The 17,053-nt window shown below is 40.0% G+C and overlaps 2 protein-coding genes across 11 annotated transcripts; one reads left to right on the top strand and one right to left on the bottom strand.

The window, feature by feature from the left end:
* Nucleotides 1–3,694: 3,694 nt before the first annotated feature.
* Nucleotides 3,695–4,148, bottom strand: LOC102787249 (histone H2B 1/2). The gene has a single exon (XM_006809788.3). The coding sequence runs from the start codon at nucleotides 4,121–4,123 to the stop codon at nucleotides 3,749–3,751; it is 375 nt and encodes a 124-aa protein (XP_006809851.1). The 5' UTR covers nucleotides 4,124–4,148; the 3' UTR covers nucleotides 3,695–3,748.
* A 3,517-nt stretch (nucleotides 4,149–7,665) lies between these two features.
* Nucleotides 7,666–12,115, top strand: LOC148103766 (E3 ubiquitin/ISG15 ligase TRIM25-like). 10 transcript variants are annotated; one of them, XM_087832937.1, is made up of 3 exons: nucleotides 10,368–11,183; nucleotides 11,310–11,391; nucleotides 11,494–12,115. In XM_087832937.1, exons 1-3 carry the CDS (start codon nucleotides 10,442–10,444, stop codon nucleotides 12,113–12,115), a joined length of 1,446 nt encoding a protein of 481 aa, XP_087689063.1. In that variant the 5' UTR covers nucleotides 10,368–10,441. The 10 variants fall into 10 exon arrangements, with proteins under 10 accessions (XP_087689042.1, XP_087689063.1, XP_087689056.1 ...); XM_087832916.1 differs by adding an exon at nucleotides 7,666–7,674 and having other exon boundaries at nucleotides 10,463–12,115; XM_087832930.1 differs by having other exon boundaries at nucleotides 10,368–10,476; nucleotides 10,612–12,115.
* Nucleotides 12,116–17,053: the final 4,938 nt, after the last annotated feature.

Genomic DNA, 17,053 nt, shown 5'->3' with positions numbered 1-17,053 from the left:
TAGAGAGCCGGCTCTTTCGGCTCGGCTCACTAAAAAGAGCCGGCTCTTTCAGCTCCGAACCGGCTCTTCAGGTTGTTTTGTTGCTTTAATTATTAAATCATTAACAATAATATAAAATTATGCAGAAAAGGAATTACTAATGTAAAAAAAGTGGTTTTATTTATATATGTTTATATATGGCCCCTAGAGACAAAGCACGTACAAACTCTAAAGCATATACAAACTCCAAAAAGCACTTACAAACTCCAAAACACATTTCTAGCGTTTACTGAACTTCAAAACAGAGCTACCCAGATCACTTAAATTACACAACTGGAAGCATGTGTGTATGGTTTGTGTATTTATAGACAAGCACTCATATTTATTCAAATAATTTTTTTAAAAAAAAGTTCATTTACCTGTTACTACCACACACCAAATCCGGTTGTTGATACTTCCTGGCTTGTGTAGCCACTAGGTAACAAAAGCTCAACACTGCACCCTAGCATCCTGGAGCACTTCTGTTGTCTTTTGTACGTGATTCTGAGTTTGTACGTGCTTCTGAGTTTTTACGTGTTTTGGAGTTTGTACGTGCTTCTGAGTTTTTACGTGTTTTGGAGTTTGTACGTGCTTCTGAGTTTTTACGTGTTTTGGAGTTTGTACGTGCTTAGGAGTTTGTACGTGTTTTGGAGTTTGTACGTGCTTTGTCTCTAAGGGCCACCATAAATATACTTTATTTATTCACTCCACATAAAATGTAATAAATAAATCATATAATACAAAAAAACAACTATTTACATTTCAACTTTTAACTATTTAAATTTTCAGCTTTTTCCTTTTAAACAAATTTAACGTGAAACAACACAAAACACTGCAAACCACAACACAATTAAATATAAATTAAAATATCAAAACAAAAAGAAGATGCACATTCTCTGTCATATGGGCCTGCATGGTTTCTGAATCCTTTATCATCTGCAACTGAAAATAGTGGATGATTACTATACCTTTCTAATGTGACGTTGTTGTCCCTGGCTCTCTTTCTCTCTGGCTCTGTTCCTGTGCTACTGCCAGTGTAACTAACGCCCCTCCCCCCTCTGCCCAGCGCAAAGTCCGCGCGTGCGGAGTTTAGCGGAAAAAAGGGCGAGAGAGAGGGTGAGAGAAAGAAAAAAAAAAACCTCACGGCTCCCAATAAGGAGCCGGCTCGCGTCGTTCACTTCAAAGAGTCGGCTCTAAGAGCCATTTCGTTCGTGAACGACCCATCACTAGTGAGCGCAAATAGGGAGAAAAATGAGAGTGGAAAAGTATGAGTTATCATCGAGCAGAAACGGGAGCTGGAAGCATGTAAATATAATAATAACCACTGCAGCCAAGAAGAGTGCCTGACGAGCCCAGTTGTAAGTAAGCTATTAAGACTCGACAGTACGCTTTGTTCGTGTTTTCCTCCGAAACAATAAGTTCCGTTGGAGCAGCCTTTCAACGCCTCTCTCTGTCTCTCGCTAGCAAAGTTGACCCAGACAACAAAGTAAAGCTAGTTTTCGGCTACGAGCTGACACGGAATACGGTTCGGAGCCGCGGACCTTCAGTAACAGTAATAAATCACACAGCAATAGTACATTCATGTAGTTGTAAACAGCATGATAATATATTGAGTAATCCAAAGTATTCAGAATACGTTACTCTCATTGAGTAATGTAATGGAATATGTTACAGAATACATTTTGGGGCATGTATTCTGTAATCTGTAATGGAATACATTTTAAAAGTAACCTTCCCAACACTGTTAACAATAATCAATCAATGTGTAACTGTATAGTGTCAAAAATGTATTGATAGTGGGGGTCTGCCTGTCATAAAATGAGGAGTAAAAGCTGCGTCAGCCAGGAACAGGAAGCCACAGTTACTAGTCTGGGGAGAGGACAGGCCCCCCGACTCAACAATAGAATTAGTGGAAAACTACTGAGGAGGGGGACACTGACTCTTCTCCTCCAGCTGGGATATGATGGATTTCCCCGCGGCCTTAACACTACAGAACTCCATTTGTTCAAATGTACATGAATCAAAATGGTTATGAAACGAGTAATGAAATAAATACATGGTAAAATAAATAGCAGTATGGGCTCAGCTTGGAATAAAACATGTCCTTGAAATCACCGAATGTCAATTCAACTGGCCTAGATTTAGTCAGGTAAGGTTGTAAAGTAGAGCATTTCAAGTGGATTATGTTGGCCAGGTATCATTAAAATATACAGTTTACTTCCACTACAATAGCCAGTGTAGGCTTTAAAAAAATAAAAATAGAACTCAATATTTCATACATGAATAATAATATGCATCTATAAATGTATTATGTGTTGTTTAATAAAATATTTTAAAATGTAGGTGATAACTTTTAACAGTTTGACAATGTTTCACAGTAAAAGAATTTGTGTGATGTTTTGTATTATGAAGGTATGATTGTAGATATAGAGTTAATATTTGTATTGTTGTCTTTTCTTGAGTTGCAGACTTGTGAAGACAGCACTAATGTGTATCACAATACTAATACAAGTCATAAATATAATGAGTAAAATGAGGGGAAATTGTGTGCTTTAATAATAAGGATATTATTATGAATGATAGTGTTTAAAGAGTGAGAGGAAGGAGCTCTTGTGTTGTTGTAGTGGCTCTGAGAAGAGCCGTTGTTGAGTGTGAGAGTGGTGTCAGCTCACTTTTTGGCTGCTGTAACCGCCTTCTTGACTTTGGGGCCTTCTTGAGCACCTTAGGGCTCTTTGCTGACCACAGGAGTGTGTTTAGTGAGAGACTGAGATGACCAAAAATCCCCTCTGAACACCACAGGAAATCATTCCTACCTACCTCCTGTACTACAACTCCATCTTATGCACAGCACTTCCTACAATAGTTGCATTATATAAAGGCAGATAGAAAGGTGGCCACGGAGCCACCACATTAGGAATTAGACTGAAGAAAGCTTTGATGGAAATTCCTGTGGGAATTGCTAGAAAAGCTGGATGTGAAGGACACAGCAGGGCCTGCCTGTGGCATAGGCAGTTTAGGCAAATGCTAACAGTGTCATCCATCCAGGGGCACCACAAGTGAGGAAAAAAAAAAAAAAGATACAATTCATCTTTCTTAGTATACACTTTTGCATCTAATTAGCCAATTTTTGCCCTCTAATAGTCCAACAAACGAGCCCTTTGTATCCTAGTTAGGCTAGTTATGTGTTAAAGTGCACATTAAGTCAGGTGGGTTTGTCATTTCAACCATGTGCAGTACAGTTCGCAGTGAAGCAAGAGCATGGTGCTGCATATAACAGACAGGGCCACATAAATGTATGTATGGAGAAGCTGCAACAAAATGAATACAGACGACTAAAATGATACAGACACGACCGTGCAATAAAGAGCTGCAACATTAATGTTGATACTAGTTTTTCTGCGCCAAAGCATTTTAATCTTATGTCTTACTCAACTTTGCATGTCACAAGGAAAAAAAAAAAAGTATACTTGGAACTTACACTTAAGTGTTTAAGTCGCATTAATTCTGTTTGTAGTGACTTTGTGGAAAGACAAAGGCAAAAGCAGGAACAGATTTCTGTAGACTGGGGTCGGTACAGCGGATTAATACCACCCAGTGACACAAAGGTGCACATCCGCGATCCTAGTAGTTGCAACATAGTAAGCAACATATTTAACGATAGAAATACAGCTCGTTAGTTTAGTGTGTGGCTCTGAAAAGAGCCGTTGTGTTGACGTGAGACCCAGTTAATTTACTTGGAGCTTGTGTACTTGGTGACGGCCTTGGTGCCCTCAGACACGGCGTGCTTGGCCAGCTCACCGGGGAGGAGCAGGCGCACTGCGGTCTGGATCTCCCTGGAGGTGATGGTGGAGCGTTTGTTGTAGTGCGCAAGGCGAGATGCCTCGGCAGCGATGCGCTCGAAGATGTCGTTGACAAACGAGTTCATGATGCTCATGGCTTTGGAGGAGATCCCGGTGTCGGGGTGGACCTGCTTCAGCACCTTGTACACGTAGATGGCGTAGCTCTCCTTCCTGGTCTTTCTCTTCTTCTTGCCGCCCTTGCCGGCGGTCTTAGTCACGGCTTTCTTGGAGCCCTTCTTGGGCGCGGACTTGGCGGGTTCAGGCATTTTCGATCCTCGATATTCTGCAGTAACGAATGAGCTGTTTGACCGAGAGCGGCGCTTTTTATACAGGCTGTATGCTAATACCACTGCGCAGGCCCTCGGATCTCATTGGTGGAGCCGCACAGTGGGCCGGACGTTGTGTTGGAGGGAATTTGGGAATTTTGCTGAAACAAGCGCGCATCTAACAAAGACTGTGTGATTGTGTGATTGTGTCCTCGTTTGCTGACAGTCATTTGTTCTAAATGAGCAGTAAATGTAGAGCTCTGTGTGGCAGATATGGATGTGTTAGAATCAGTATTGTCTTCAGACAACAATGCAATCATTTTAATAACAATTCTGCCTTGTTTCATGTTTCTGTAGCGCCCATGTAACATGGTGATAGTCACAGTTTACGCTCACCAGCACACAGCTTTAAAACTTCGCTGAGTTTTAGCTCTCAGTGGAGATTAAACACTGGGCATAATTAGGTAACTGCATAGTTTTACTGAAGTCTAATGTCTCACTGGAGCGCACATATTAGACTGAACTTAGACTGAAGAGAGAGAGAGAGCAAACAGTGTGTTGCATTTCCACGTGAACATGGGCAAAAGTATTCATTTGGTGATTTATTATAATATATAAATGCTGTTCTGTTTCATTTTAATCTGCTGCTGAGTCTCTTTGATGCTGATGGATAACACAGAACACACAGCAAGAACACCTGTTCAACCAATCAGATTCATTCCACTTTGATTTGCACAAACTCAGGCGCCCGTCTCTCATCTTCCTTTTTACAACAGTGTTGTGTTTGACTGGTAGATTTTAATGATCTCTGTATTGTCGATTTTCACATCTCTGGAAGAGTTGGCAGTAATAAGGATCATTTTCTGTGGGAGAACAAAGATGAAACCCGTGAATTAGATTCGTAGATGACAGTTAGATTAGTTTGATGCTGCCAACACTTTCACAAGAACGCTCTGGAAAGACCCTGAGTTAACTTAGAGAGCTGATAGTTTCTTGTGAACGCTTATCTTATTTTTTTTTTCCACGGGGAACTGAAGCCCTGCATGGGATGAGCGGGTCTTAGCCTTAGCTCCAGCTTTGCCTTCAGTAAACTTTATTAAAGTATACAAATTAAGAATTAATTTATTCACGAAGGAATTCACACAACCCATACTTTAATTTCAGGGAAAATTGGGACACATTTTTTCTGCCATTTGCGGCCTCAGGAGGATGCAGCCTCTAAATTTTCACACCCCCTATGTGTGTTTGTTACTGAGCATTGATGTAGCCACGCTCACTGCTGCTACAGTTCAATACATGGTGTCAGAATTAAGAACTTCACGCTAAGGAAGAGACGGCTAAATTTGGACCTCCGGAGCCGTTTGACTTTACACAGCTGGCAGAGTGGCCGATATGTTTTCGAGTGGAATCAGAGTGGCTGTTCGTGCTGAAGAAACCATGTGTCTTATTACCTCATATCATTAAAGTGTTGCAGAAAGGTTTTCAGTCACGAGATAGCACCATTTCATTAGGTACGCTTTTATGATTACCTCTTTCTTTTACTGCTGTCACTAAATGCATATACTATGTACCTGGAGAGTACATCACTGCTATGCTGGACCTGAAGATGTGGCCTGTGATGTCTGCACTGGGAGGAAGCTGAAAGCCATCAAGTCCTGTTTAGTCTGTTTGGCCTCCTACTGTGAGAAACACCTCCAACCTCACTATGATGCAGCTCCATTAAAGAAACACAAGCTGGTGGCCCCCTCCAAGAAGCTCCAGGAGAACATCTGCTCTCGTCATGATGAGGTGATGAAGATTTTCTGTCGTACTGATCAGCATCTGTTAAGCAGGTTTATGTTTTGAGTAGCATTTCTGTTTGTATTGTTTTTTTGGTTTGTTTTTACTGTTTAACTGTATCATCATTATTGTTGCTTTAATTATTACCAGGAAAGAAACAGATGCAGGGATGCAGTCGTTGTGGATCTACTTTTAGCAAACATCTGCAGCATTTTTACATTTAAAAGAGGATCAATAAGGATTTATTGATGATCTCTTTAATTATGTCTTTAAATATTTAAATGCTCACAGTAATATAACATACGTACTGTGTCATTACAATATTTAAATAGACTTTATGTTGTCCTCATAAGTTGGAAATCTTGAATTGCTTAATGAATTAAATATTAAATATATATATAAAAGTGTTGTGATTTATTAGTTTATTTTATTTCATTTGTATTTTATTTTGTAAAACCTCTCCACGTCTTTCAGAATGGAAACACTGATACAGACAGTTTGCAACTAGCTTGATACTCATGTTTGTGCAAATGTAGAGTCACATGATCACGCTGCTGTAAACCTGTGTAGTCAGTAGATGGTGCTGTTGGACTGTGTTTGTCTTTGTGAACGCTCTAACGTCAGAGTTAGGATCTACTTAGTTTAACACAGAAATATGTGTACGTGTTTTAGTTTAAATAATTATAACTGTTATATAAACCTACAGACGTGACATGAATCTAAATGTTATTTCTTGTTGTTTCCTTTTCAGAGCAAACCTATGCACACTCACAGATTACAAAGACTGTAAAACCTTTACTGTGCCCTTCATTACTGTGCTGTGTAAATATCTGAGCCAACAAAATAAATGACTGGACTGCATTTGATTGGCTGCTGCTTGTTCTGATCGACACCCCCAGAAAGACACAACACAAAAAGCTGCAATACGTACCAGTTATCAATATTCTGATTGGCTGACCTCCATTCCTATGGTCTCTGCCTTCAATCACACAAACCCCCTCACCACCACATGTCCCGCTTCAGCTACAAGTGCAAGTTTTGTACCAGATTTCTCTTAAGAAGAGCTGCAAAAGTGGAAGCTCACAATGTGTGAATTTGTGACTCGAGAGGGAGAAGTCAGGCTTTCAGGGCCGAGAGGCCAGCGTGAAAGTGGACCCACAAGCAGACTCAAGTCACGGCTGTTTCAACCTCAAACTGATTTTATTAAATACAGAGATAGAGAGCTGTGAAATGTTACAGATTGCTTCCTTGGCAGGCTGGTGAATCTGGGTTTTGGAGGGAGACCTTTTCTGAAGTCATGGATAAATGCAAGGGCGTAGATTTGGCATGGACGGAAGGGACATGTCCCCACCAATATCCAGCGATTATTGAATTGTCCCCGCCAATAATTTGATCTCTTTGAGTAAAGAAAAACAAACCCGATAGAAAGAAAAAAACGATCTGTCAGCGTCTCATTCACCCAGCGGTGCAGAAAGAGTTAAATTACGTTCTCTACTGGAGTCCAACCTCATGTGACAAATATGGCCAATGTGATTGGCTGAGCCTTTCAGGGAGCTCTGTTTAGTTTTAGCAGCGGTAAGCCTGCGCTGCGAGGAGGAGAGGAGGACGGCAGCAAAGTGGAAGAACCTGGATATAAGAAAGTATTTTTCTAAGAAACCTGTAAGTCACTTAAAGTCAAGATCACTCATAAACTGTGTCCCTCATAATAACGTTACAGGCTATGCTAGGCTTTGGCCCACATCAGTCTAAAATTGTATGTAACCATGAATAACGTGTTTTGGAAACTAACTGCACAACAAGCAGCACTATTAGTTATTTCAGTCTCTGAGTAGCATTTCTCATTTTGATTGAAACTGTCAGAGAAAACGGCAGCTTTGAGCAAGCCAGGATATTAGTTTACAGAGGCTGTTAAAATGTCATATGTCTAACGTTAAATGTTGGTGACGCAATAATTTCATCCTAATGTTACTGACATATTCATTGGGTTAATTTTTGAGACAAAATATCATGAGGTAGTCATGATTTTGCAAATATTCCACCTTCTAGTGCAGTTTGCACAAATTGTTGTAAAAATGCACTCACCCTACAAACATTACTGATGAGTCAAGATCTGCACAAATTGACAGAAACACTGAAGCAGCTCCACATTTTATTCTTATTGTCATGTATGTCCTATTTATCAGGTGACAGAGGTGAAGAGGTGAGGTCACAGGTGACTGACTGATGATTTGGTGCTATAGATTAACTAGTATTTATTATCATGACAATTGTTAGGCTGCTGATGTAAATTGATTCATTAGTGTATATTTGACTAAGTATCTGAATTGACATGTCTCACTTTTTATATGGCACGAATCAATGTGTTATTTTATCATGTTGCAATATGTAGTGCAGTCAGAGGGGAAGAGCCAGGGCCAAAGGTGAGGCACATCAAGCACATAGTCATAATTTTAATCTGAGGATAAAACGCATGTACTTAGGATGAAAGATACTTCAGTGATCTCAGAAGACTAAAAAGATGGCTAAGGTCAACAATGACTCAAATGAGATTAAACAATGCTGCTGTATGTCCACCAGGAGAGACTGGACAGTATAGATGTAAAACCAATATGCCAGCAGTTTATCTCAGTTAATGAGAGGAGTAGGCATGTGTTTGGCTCCTTCACATAGCGGACATTGAGTTGTTGTGTGGGGCACCAGTAGTCCATGTCTGTTGCTGTAACAGTAGTTCATGTTTAGAATAAAAAAATCCCAGCTCACTGATTTGATCAGGGCAATAGTGCCTAAAATGTTGCATCATTTTGCTGAGAGATCTTTTACTTTGTGGTAATCTTAACTGAGTAGTTTTATGGACAAAAACCACCAGGTCATTCAGTGTTCCCTTAGTGCTAATGTGTAAGAGATGTTTGTGTACTATAACTGAAGTAATGTTGTTAAGTCCTTAAAGTCATATTCTTTTATTGTCATGACTGTATTTGAAGCTATTTTTATTTTTGTATGATACTTGATTTATATGGATTATGGCTGAAGTAAACTAACGTCTAAAATACTTAGTCAGTCATTTGTTTAATAGTAATTTAACATTATATAATTCACATATAAAACTATGAATTGTAATTTTAAATAGTTTAAAAGCATGTAGAATAGCATATATGGCAAGTATATTTCTCCTTTTTTTTTTTTTATCAAGAAGCAAAAACAAAAAGGAAAAAAAAAAAGAAACAAGGCAGAATTCGGTGGTTGAATCATCCGTCCCCACCAATGTCAAAACCAAATCTACACCCTTGCATGGATGGTTACAGTGAGCAGGAAAGCAGGTGGGTTTCCAGATTCTCCACAGGAAGTTGGGTGAAACTGAGCGACGGTTCCTGGCAGGTAAGATTCAGGCAGGCAGCAGGTTGGAGGGAAGGACCAGTGACAGAAGAAATCCAGATAAGAGTCGAGGTGAGTGGATAATGATCTGTAGGTGCAGGAAACTGGAGACACAAAGAAGGTGAAATTAAACAGAGGAACACTTGGAGCAAGCAGAACATGGAGGCTGATTTCAAACTACTGTTTAGATGACAATCTGATAAATACTGGAGCTCTGAGGTGGTCCTTAAAACTTCATCGCTGATTGCAGACAATGAGCCGCATGTGGAGAGAGGCAGATGTAGACCCAGAACTTCACCTGGAGGAAGGACCTGAGCTTTGAACAGAGTAAGAAAACATTCCCCAAAAAACCACCGACACCCCGGATCATGACACCAGCACTTGTATTCACTGATCTGAGAGGCTGGAATCAGAGTTGTGGTTCCAAGTAGTGAAAATAATAAATAAGAGTAAAATTTGAATTGCAAGTCTGCAGCTCTCAATATATCTGTGAAAATATCAGTTGATTGCAAATATTTTTCATGCGAGTTTAAAAGACAAGAATGTGAAAACATTTTATAAGTAAAAAAAAAAACCCTGTTCTACACATTCTGACTTTAATTCTGTAAACGTTCACATTTTGCAGCATATTTAACTTGATATTCAACGGTGTGAAACACAGAAATACTTGCAGTAAAGATAAAGTCACTGGCTCTGTGTCTGAAAGCCAAATGTCTCATATTTGAAGGATTAATAACTGTGTGATGTTTAATGATTTTTGTCTCTGAATGTGAACATGTTTGAAATGAAAAACAATTCATGGTATAATATGTGCCATGGTGTTACAATGTGGCAGCTTTTTTATTCACTTATCATTCGTATATTATAAATGTAAAAACTGATCTGCCTCCTTTGTTTATGTTCAAAGGGTTAAACAAACAGTGTCTACGTCAAACTGCTCCACTTCCTGCACCGTGTCAAAGCCTGATAACTCCTCCCTCTTCTTCCTGAAACACTGTAAATGTATTTCCTTGTTCCCTCCCCTTTAGATCAGCAGTTTGAAGATGGGTGTAACAAACATGTTGCAACGTTTCAGAGCCGACAGGCTCCATTCACTACAGAAAAGTATGTTATGAGATCAGAGGTCAGAATACTTTCGTTTCTGCCAAAGAGAAACTGAGAGGAGAAATGGCGCAGAAAGGAGTTCAGCTGGACAAAGAAACAATTTCTTGTTCGATCTGTTTGGATCTACTGAAGGATCCGGTGACTACAGCCTGTGGACACAGCTACTGCATGAACTGTATTAAGAGTTTCTGGGATGAAGAGGACAGGAAGGGAATCCACAGCTGCCCTCAGTGCAGGAAGACTTTCATACCGAGGCCTGTCCTGGAGAAAAACGTCATGTTAGCAGCTTTAGTGGAGCAGCTGAAGAAGACTGGACTCCAAGCTGCTCCAGCTGATCACTGCTATGCTGGACCTGAAGATGTGGCCTGTGATGTCTGCACTGGGAGGAAGCTGAAAGCCATCAAGTCCTGTCTGGTGTGTCTGATCTCCTACTGTGAGAAACACCTCCAACCTCACTATGATTCACCTTCATTTAAGAAACACAAGCTGGTGGCCCCCTCCAAGAAGCTCCAGGAGAACATCTGCTCTCGTCATGATGAGGTGATGAAGATTTTCTGTCGTACTGATCAGCAGAGTATCTGTTATCTCTGCACAATGGATGAACATAAAGGCCATGAAACAGTCCCAGCTGCAGCAGAAAGGACTGAGAAGCAGAAGGAGCTCGAGGTGAGACGACTAAACATCCAGCAGAGAATCCAGGAGCGAGAGAAAGATGTGAAGCTGCTTCAACAGGAGGTGGAGGCCATCAATGGCTCTGCTGATAAAGCGGTGGAGGACAGTGAGAAGATGTTCACTGAGCTGATCCGTCTCCTCCAGAAAAGAAGCTCTGATGTGAAGCAGCAGGTCAGATCCCAGCAGGAAACTGAAGTGAGTCGAGTCAAAGAGCTTCAGGAGAAGCTGGAGCAGGAGATCGCTGAGCTGAAGAGGAAAGACGGCGAGCTGGAGCAGCTCTCACACACAGAGGATCACAACCAGTTTCTACACAACTACCCCTCACTGACAGCACTCAGTGAGTCTACACACTCATCCAGCATCAATATTCGTCCTCTGAGCTACTTTGAGGATGTGACAGCAGCTGTGTCAGAGACCAGAGATAAACTACAGGACATTCTGAGAGAGGAATGGACAAACATCTCACTGACAGTCACTGAAGTGGATGTTTTACTGTCACCACCAGAGCCAAAGACCAGAGCTGGATTCTTAAAATATTCACATGAAATCACACTGGATCCAAACACAGCAAACACACATCTGTTATTATCTGAGGGGAACAGAAAAGTAACATTTATGATCCAACAACAGTCTTATTCTGATCATCCAGACAGATTCACTGTAATGTATCAGGTCCTGAGTAGAGAGAGTCTGACTGGACGTTGTTACTGGGAGGTGGAGTGGAGAGGGGGAACAGTCTTAGTAGCAGTCGCATACAAGAATATCAGCAGAGCAGGGAGCTCAGATAAATGTGTTTTTGGATTCAATGACAAATCTTGGGCATTATATTGTAGCACAAACTGTTTTCAATTTCGACACAACAATGTCCAAACTGACCTCTCAGGTCCTTGGTCCTCCAGAGTAGGAGTGTACCTGGATCACAGAGCAGGTATTCTGTCTTTCTACAGCGTCTCTGAAACCATGACTCTCCTCCACAGAGTCCAGACCACATTCACTCAGCCGCTCTATGCTGGACTTTATGTTTATGGAGATGGAGCAACTGCAGAGTTGATTAAAGTCAAATAGACCTTTGAGCTTCCAGTTTTTTGTTCTTGTCTATCTTTGCTGTTGAGAGCTCACTGTTGTGCTGTTTCTTCTCTGCACAGAGATCACTTTATAGCTGCGAGTTTGACATCTTATGATTGATTGTCTGTAATTACCCGTAAATTTACCTGAAATTGTATAAAAATCAATGCAGCACTTTTTCTCTGTTGAATCTTTGTGAACAGATCAGAGTGACATGTGAGAAATTTATTTCAAAACAGTTTCCACTAGACACCAAAGTAAGTAAACAAAGTAATTATCATAAACATAATCAAGCAATAATTCAACAGTTTTAGGGCTTCGAGTTTTTTCATTGCTTAAACAACAATAACACTGGAACTTTATTTATTGTTATTTCTTAAAGATTTGGATTTTATAGGTGGCCAGTCTTATGTAGTTTAAATAGAACAAACTACATATTATGTAGTTTGTTATATTTTCTGAATTGGCAGGATTTCTCTTCCTTTCTGTTGTTTATTTACTTCCTTTATATAGAAGAAAATATTGCTTTAATACAAGAAAACCTCCACAAAAAGTAGTTCATGTCTCTCAGTCAGTCCAGTGTGTGATGTCTCGTGAACTCAGTAAGATCGATGGAGGGGAGTTTGTGACATAAATTAACTGAGAGATTAAACGTTGTGAATAATTCTCAAACTGCTTTGACGCTGTGTTGATGAGAGTAAATCTAAGTTTCATAGTCTTTTAAAATCAATAAAATGATGAATTCTCTGATGGTTTTTATCTTGACCTACAGAAAGCTTTTCATACAGTAGATCATATCAGTTATTCAGGAAACTAGAGAGATATGGAATAAGATGTGTAGCCTAATCCTGGTTAGAAAATGGACAACTGTGTTGTTTATACAGATGATACAAATTTATTGTGTTCTGGACATAAAATGTAAAGGATCTCTTGTATGCAATTGAAAATGAACTGGACATTTTTAAGATGTGGTTTGATATCAATAAATTGACCCTTAATTTCAAGGAGACTGAATTCATGCTTTTTGTGAGTAGAAAAGAATATGAATGAATATGAATATTTCTACATAAGTTACTTCAACTTCTGCTAGCAACACTACTGAGGTGACTATAGCTCAGGAGGTGGAGCAGGTCATCTACTCCATCTTAGCCTTCAGCTCCTGTCAAGTTAAACCGATTTTAAAACAAATGAAAATAGCCACCGGTGTATAAGGACCTCGGCCCAGCAGCCAGAAATCCACCCAGGCAAAGCAGCAGCTCAGCAATCTCTAAATTAAAGCAGGACATCACTTACACTGAACAGCTGACCTCAGCAGGAATATCCTCCCACCTTGCTTCATATCTAGGGTTAGGGTCACACCCTAATAAGTAACGGCAAGTGGTGGCGGAGTCCACTACAAGCTTCTCCGCAGGAATAAAACAATATTTTCTTCCTACAACGATACAAATAACTTTAAACCTCTACCAAATTACCAAAACGCAAGCGTAACATTTTCTGTGACCTACCGCTCCAATAGAAGGCTATGGGACCCACATACAGCTGTCATAGAAAAGTAAAAGATGCCAAATAGCACAGCTTATATGAGGCATTCGCACAGCTCCAGGTTCACACAAGAGATAGACTAATTACCTGCATCCATGCTTATTAAAGGAAAAAACCCAACTTTGTTGCTGTTGTTCTAAAGGAATAAACAATGCAAAGAAATATTTCTTAAATTGCAGTTTTCTTGGTGTGAACCTCAAAGGGTTAATGCTTGAAGTGGTTACTCTCTAAGGATGTAAGCTGTATGGAGTACTGCACATGTAGCTTTGAATGATTCTTGATGAGGTATTGCTCATAGATTGTTTTAACCGGAGTATTTAAAAAAACTCAGTAAAATAAATAAATAAATAAACAAACACAGAGTCAGTTCTAAAAAAATAATCAGTGGAAAAATTAAACATAACTTTTAACTTAAGCTGCCAAATGGCTGTAATTGGTTTCAGCACATAAATATTGGGCTTTGCTATTTGAATCCATAGTTAATGATTAATGAGGGGTTACTGCAGTGGAGGCTTTTAAAAAAATATAACAAATTGGTGTTACTGTCCTTACAGATGTGGCCAGAGACAGAAAACATGCTGCTGTTTGCACATATTCAGTCCAGTTTACTGAAGAACACCTCAGGCTGTCAGGTTGAAACAGTCGGTCGTGGTTTTGTAACATAAACACTGGACCTCCTCTCAGCGTTCCCGCTCTATCTGCTATTCCCAAACAGAGAGACTCAAGTTTCTCCGTGACTGCAGTTGCCAGTTAAAGCTGACGTCACAGCCCAATTTAACAGCATTATGCTAGTAATTAGAATCAAACATGTGATAAAGGAGAGTCCTTGAGGACAAATATGCATCATGAGAACTGCTGATAATGAATGAAAAAATCTTTAGGAAAATTTATCTGAGGAGAATTTTTACTTTAGTCTGGCCCCAGTCCCATCTGCTATCATGAAGAAGACGGGTTTTTAACCTATGCTGCAGCGAGACACCGGGTGGCGATATAGATTGGCTTCATTCTTTGGGCTATGGTTTAAGGTTTATTTAATTGCAGGTGTTGTTAGTTTATGTGGAGATGTTACTGTTTGTTTGCATGGTTTGTTTAGCTGGGTTTATCAATGTTACTTGTTGGCAGAAAAGAGCAAATGCATCGCAGTAAATTTAGATACATGATTGTCTCTTATCTTCTTATATAACCAAAGTTCAGTCTTCTACAATTTAAATGAGGGTGACACATCTTGGCAAAGTTCAGAGTGATACATATTTAAATGTAGGGTTAAAAATGCTGCCAAGGTTCAAACTGCACTTTTTTTTTCTGGAGAAAAACGTCATGTTTGCAGCTTTAGTGGAGCAGCTGAAGAAGACTGGACTCCAAGCTGCTCCAGCTGATCACTGCTATGCTGGACCTGAAGATGTGGCCTGTGATGTCTGCACTGGGAGGAAGCTGAAAGCCATCAAGTCCTGTTTAGTCTGTCTGGCCTCTTACTGTGAGAAACACCTCCAACCTCACTATGATGCAGCTCCATTAAAGAAACACAAGCTGGTGGCCCCCTCCAAGAAGCTCCAGGAGAACATCTGCTCTCGTCATGATGAGGTGATGAAGATTTTATGTCGTACTGATCAGCATCTGTTAAGCAGGTTTATGTTTTGAGTATCATTTCTGTTTTTATTGTTTTTTTTGGTTTGTTTTTACTGTTTAACTGTATCATCATTATTGTTGCTTTAATTATTACCAGGAAAGAAACAGATGCAGGGATGCAGTCGTTGTGGATCTACTTTTAGCAAACATCTGCAGCATTTTTACATTTAAAAGAGTTTCAATAAGGATTTCTTGATGATCTCTTTAATCATGTCTTTAAATATTTAAATGCTCACAGTAATATAACATACTTACTGTGTCATTAAAATGTATGAATAAACTTTATGTTGTCCTCAGTCAACAGCGGCTGGAAATCTTGACTTGCTTAATCAATCAAATATTTGAATCTAAAAGTGTTGTGATTTATTAGTTTATTTTATTTCATACGTATTTTATTTTGTAAAACCTCTCCACGTCTTTCAGAATGGAAACGCTGATACAGACAGTTTGCAACTAGCTTGATACTCATGTTTGTGCAAATGTAGAGTCACATGATCACGCTGCTGTAAACCTGTGTAGTCAGTAGATGGTGCTGTTGGACTGTGTTTGTCTTTGTGAACGCTGTAACGTCAGAGTTAGGATGTACTTAGTTTAACACAGAAATATGTGTACGAGTTTTAGTTTAAATAATTATAACTGTTATATAAACCTACAGACGTGACATGAATCTAAATGTTATTTCTTGTTGTTTATTTCCTCTTCAGAGCAAACCTATGCACACTCACAGATTACAAAGACTATAAAACCTGTATTGTGCCCTTCATTACTGTGCTGTGTAAATATCTGAGCCAAAGAAAAAAATGACTGGACTGCATTTGATTGGCTGCTGCTTGTTCTGATCGACACCCCCAGAAAGACACAACACAAAAAGCTGCAATACGTACCAGTTATCAATATTCTGATTGGCTGACCTCCATTGGTCTCTGCCTTCAATCACACAAACCCCCTCACCACCACCTGTCCCCCTTCAGTTACAAGTGCAAGTTTTGTACCAGATTTCTCTTAAGAAGAGCTGCAAAAGTGGAAGCTCACAATGTGTGAATTTGTGACTCAAGAGGGAGAAGTCAGGCTTTCAGGGCCGAGAGGCCAGCGTGAAAGTGGACCCACAAGCAGACTCAAGTCACGGCTGTTTCAACCTCAAACTGATTTTATTAAATACAGAGATAGAGAGCTGTGAAATGTTAAAGACTGCTTCCTTGGCAGGCTGGTGAATCTGGGTTTTGGAGGGAGGGAGACCTTTTCTAAAGTCATGGATGGTTACAGTGAGCAAGAAAGCAGGCAGGTTTCCAGATTCTCCACAGGAAGTTGGGTGAAACTGAGCGACGGTTCCTGGCAGGTAAGATTCAGGCAGGCAGCAGGTTGGAGGGAAGGACCAGTGACAGAAGAAATCCAGATAAGAGTGGAGGTGAGTGGATAATGATCTGTAGGTGCAGGAAACTGGAGACACAAAGAAGGTGAAATTAAACAGAGGAACACTTGGAGCAAACAGAACATGGAGGCTGATTTCAAACTACTGTTTAGATGACAATCTGATAAATACTGGAGCTCTGAGGTGGTCCTTAAAACTTCATCGCTGATTGCAGACAATGAGCCGCATGTGGAGAGAGGCAGATGTACACCCAGAACTTCACCTGGAGGAAGGAACTGAGCTTTGAACAGAGTAAGAAAACATTCCCCAAAAAACCACCGACACCCCGGATCATGACACCAGCACTTGTATTCACTGATCTGAGAGGCTGGAATCACAACTGTGGTTCCAAGTAGTGAAAA

The sequence above is a fragment of the Neolamprologus brichardi genome, chromosome 3, assembly GCF_056152115.1.
Source record: "Neolamprologus brichardi isolate AB-2024 chromosome 3, ASM5615211v1, whole genome shotgun sequence".
Classification (NCBI taxonomy): domain Eukaryota; kingdom Metazoa; phylum Chordata; class Actinopteri; order Cichliformes; family Cichlidae; genus Neolamprologus; species Neolamprologus brichardi.
The sequence above is the reverse complement of the archived record's forward strand: the minus strand, read 5'-3'. Positions and strand labels throughout refer to the sequence as shown.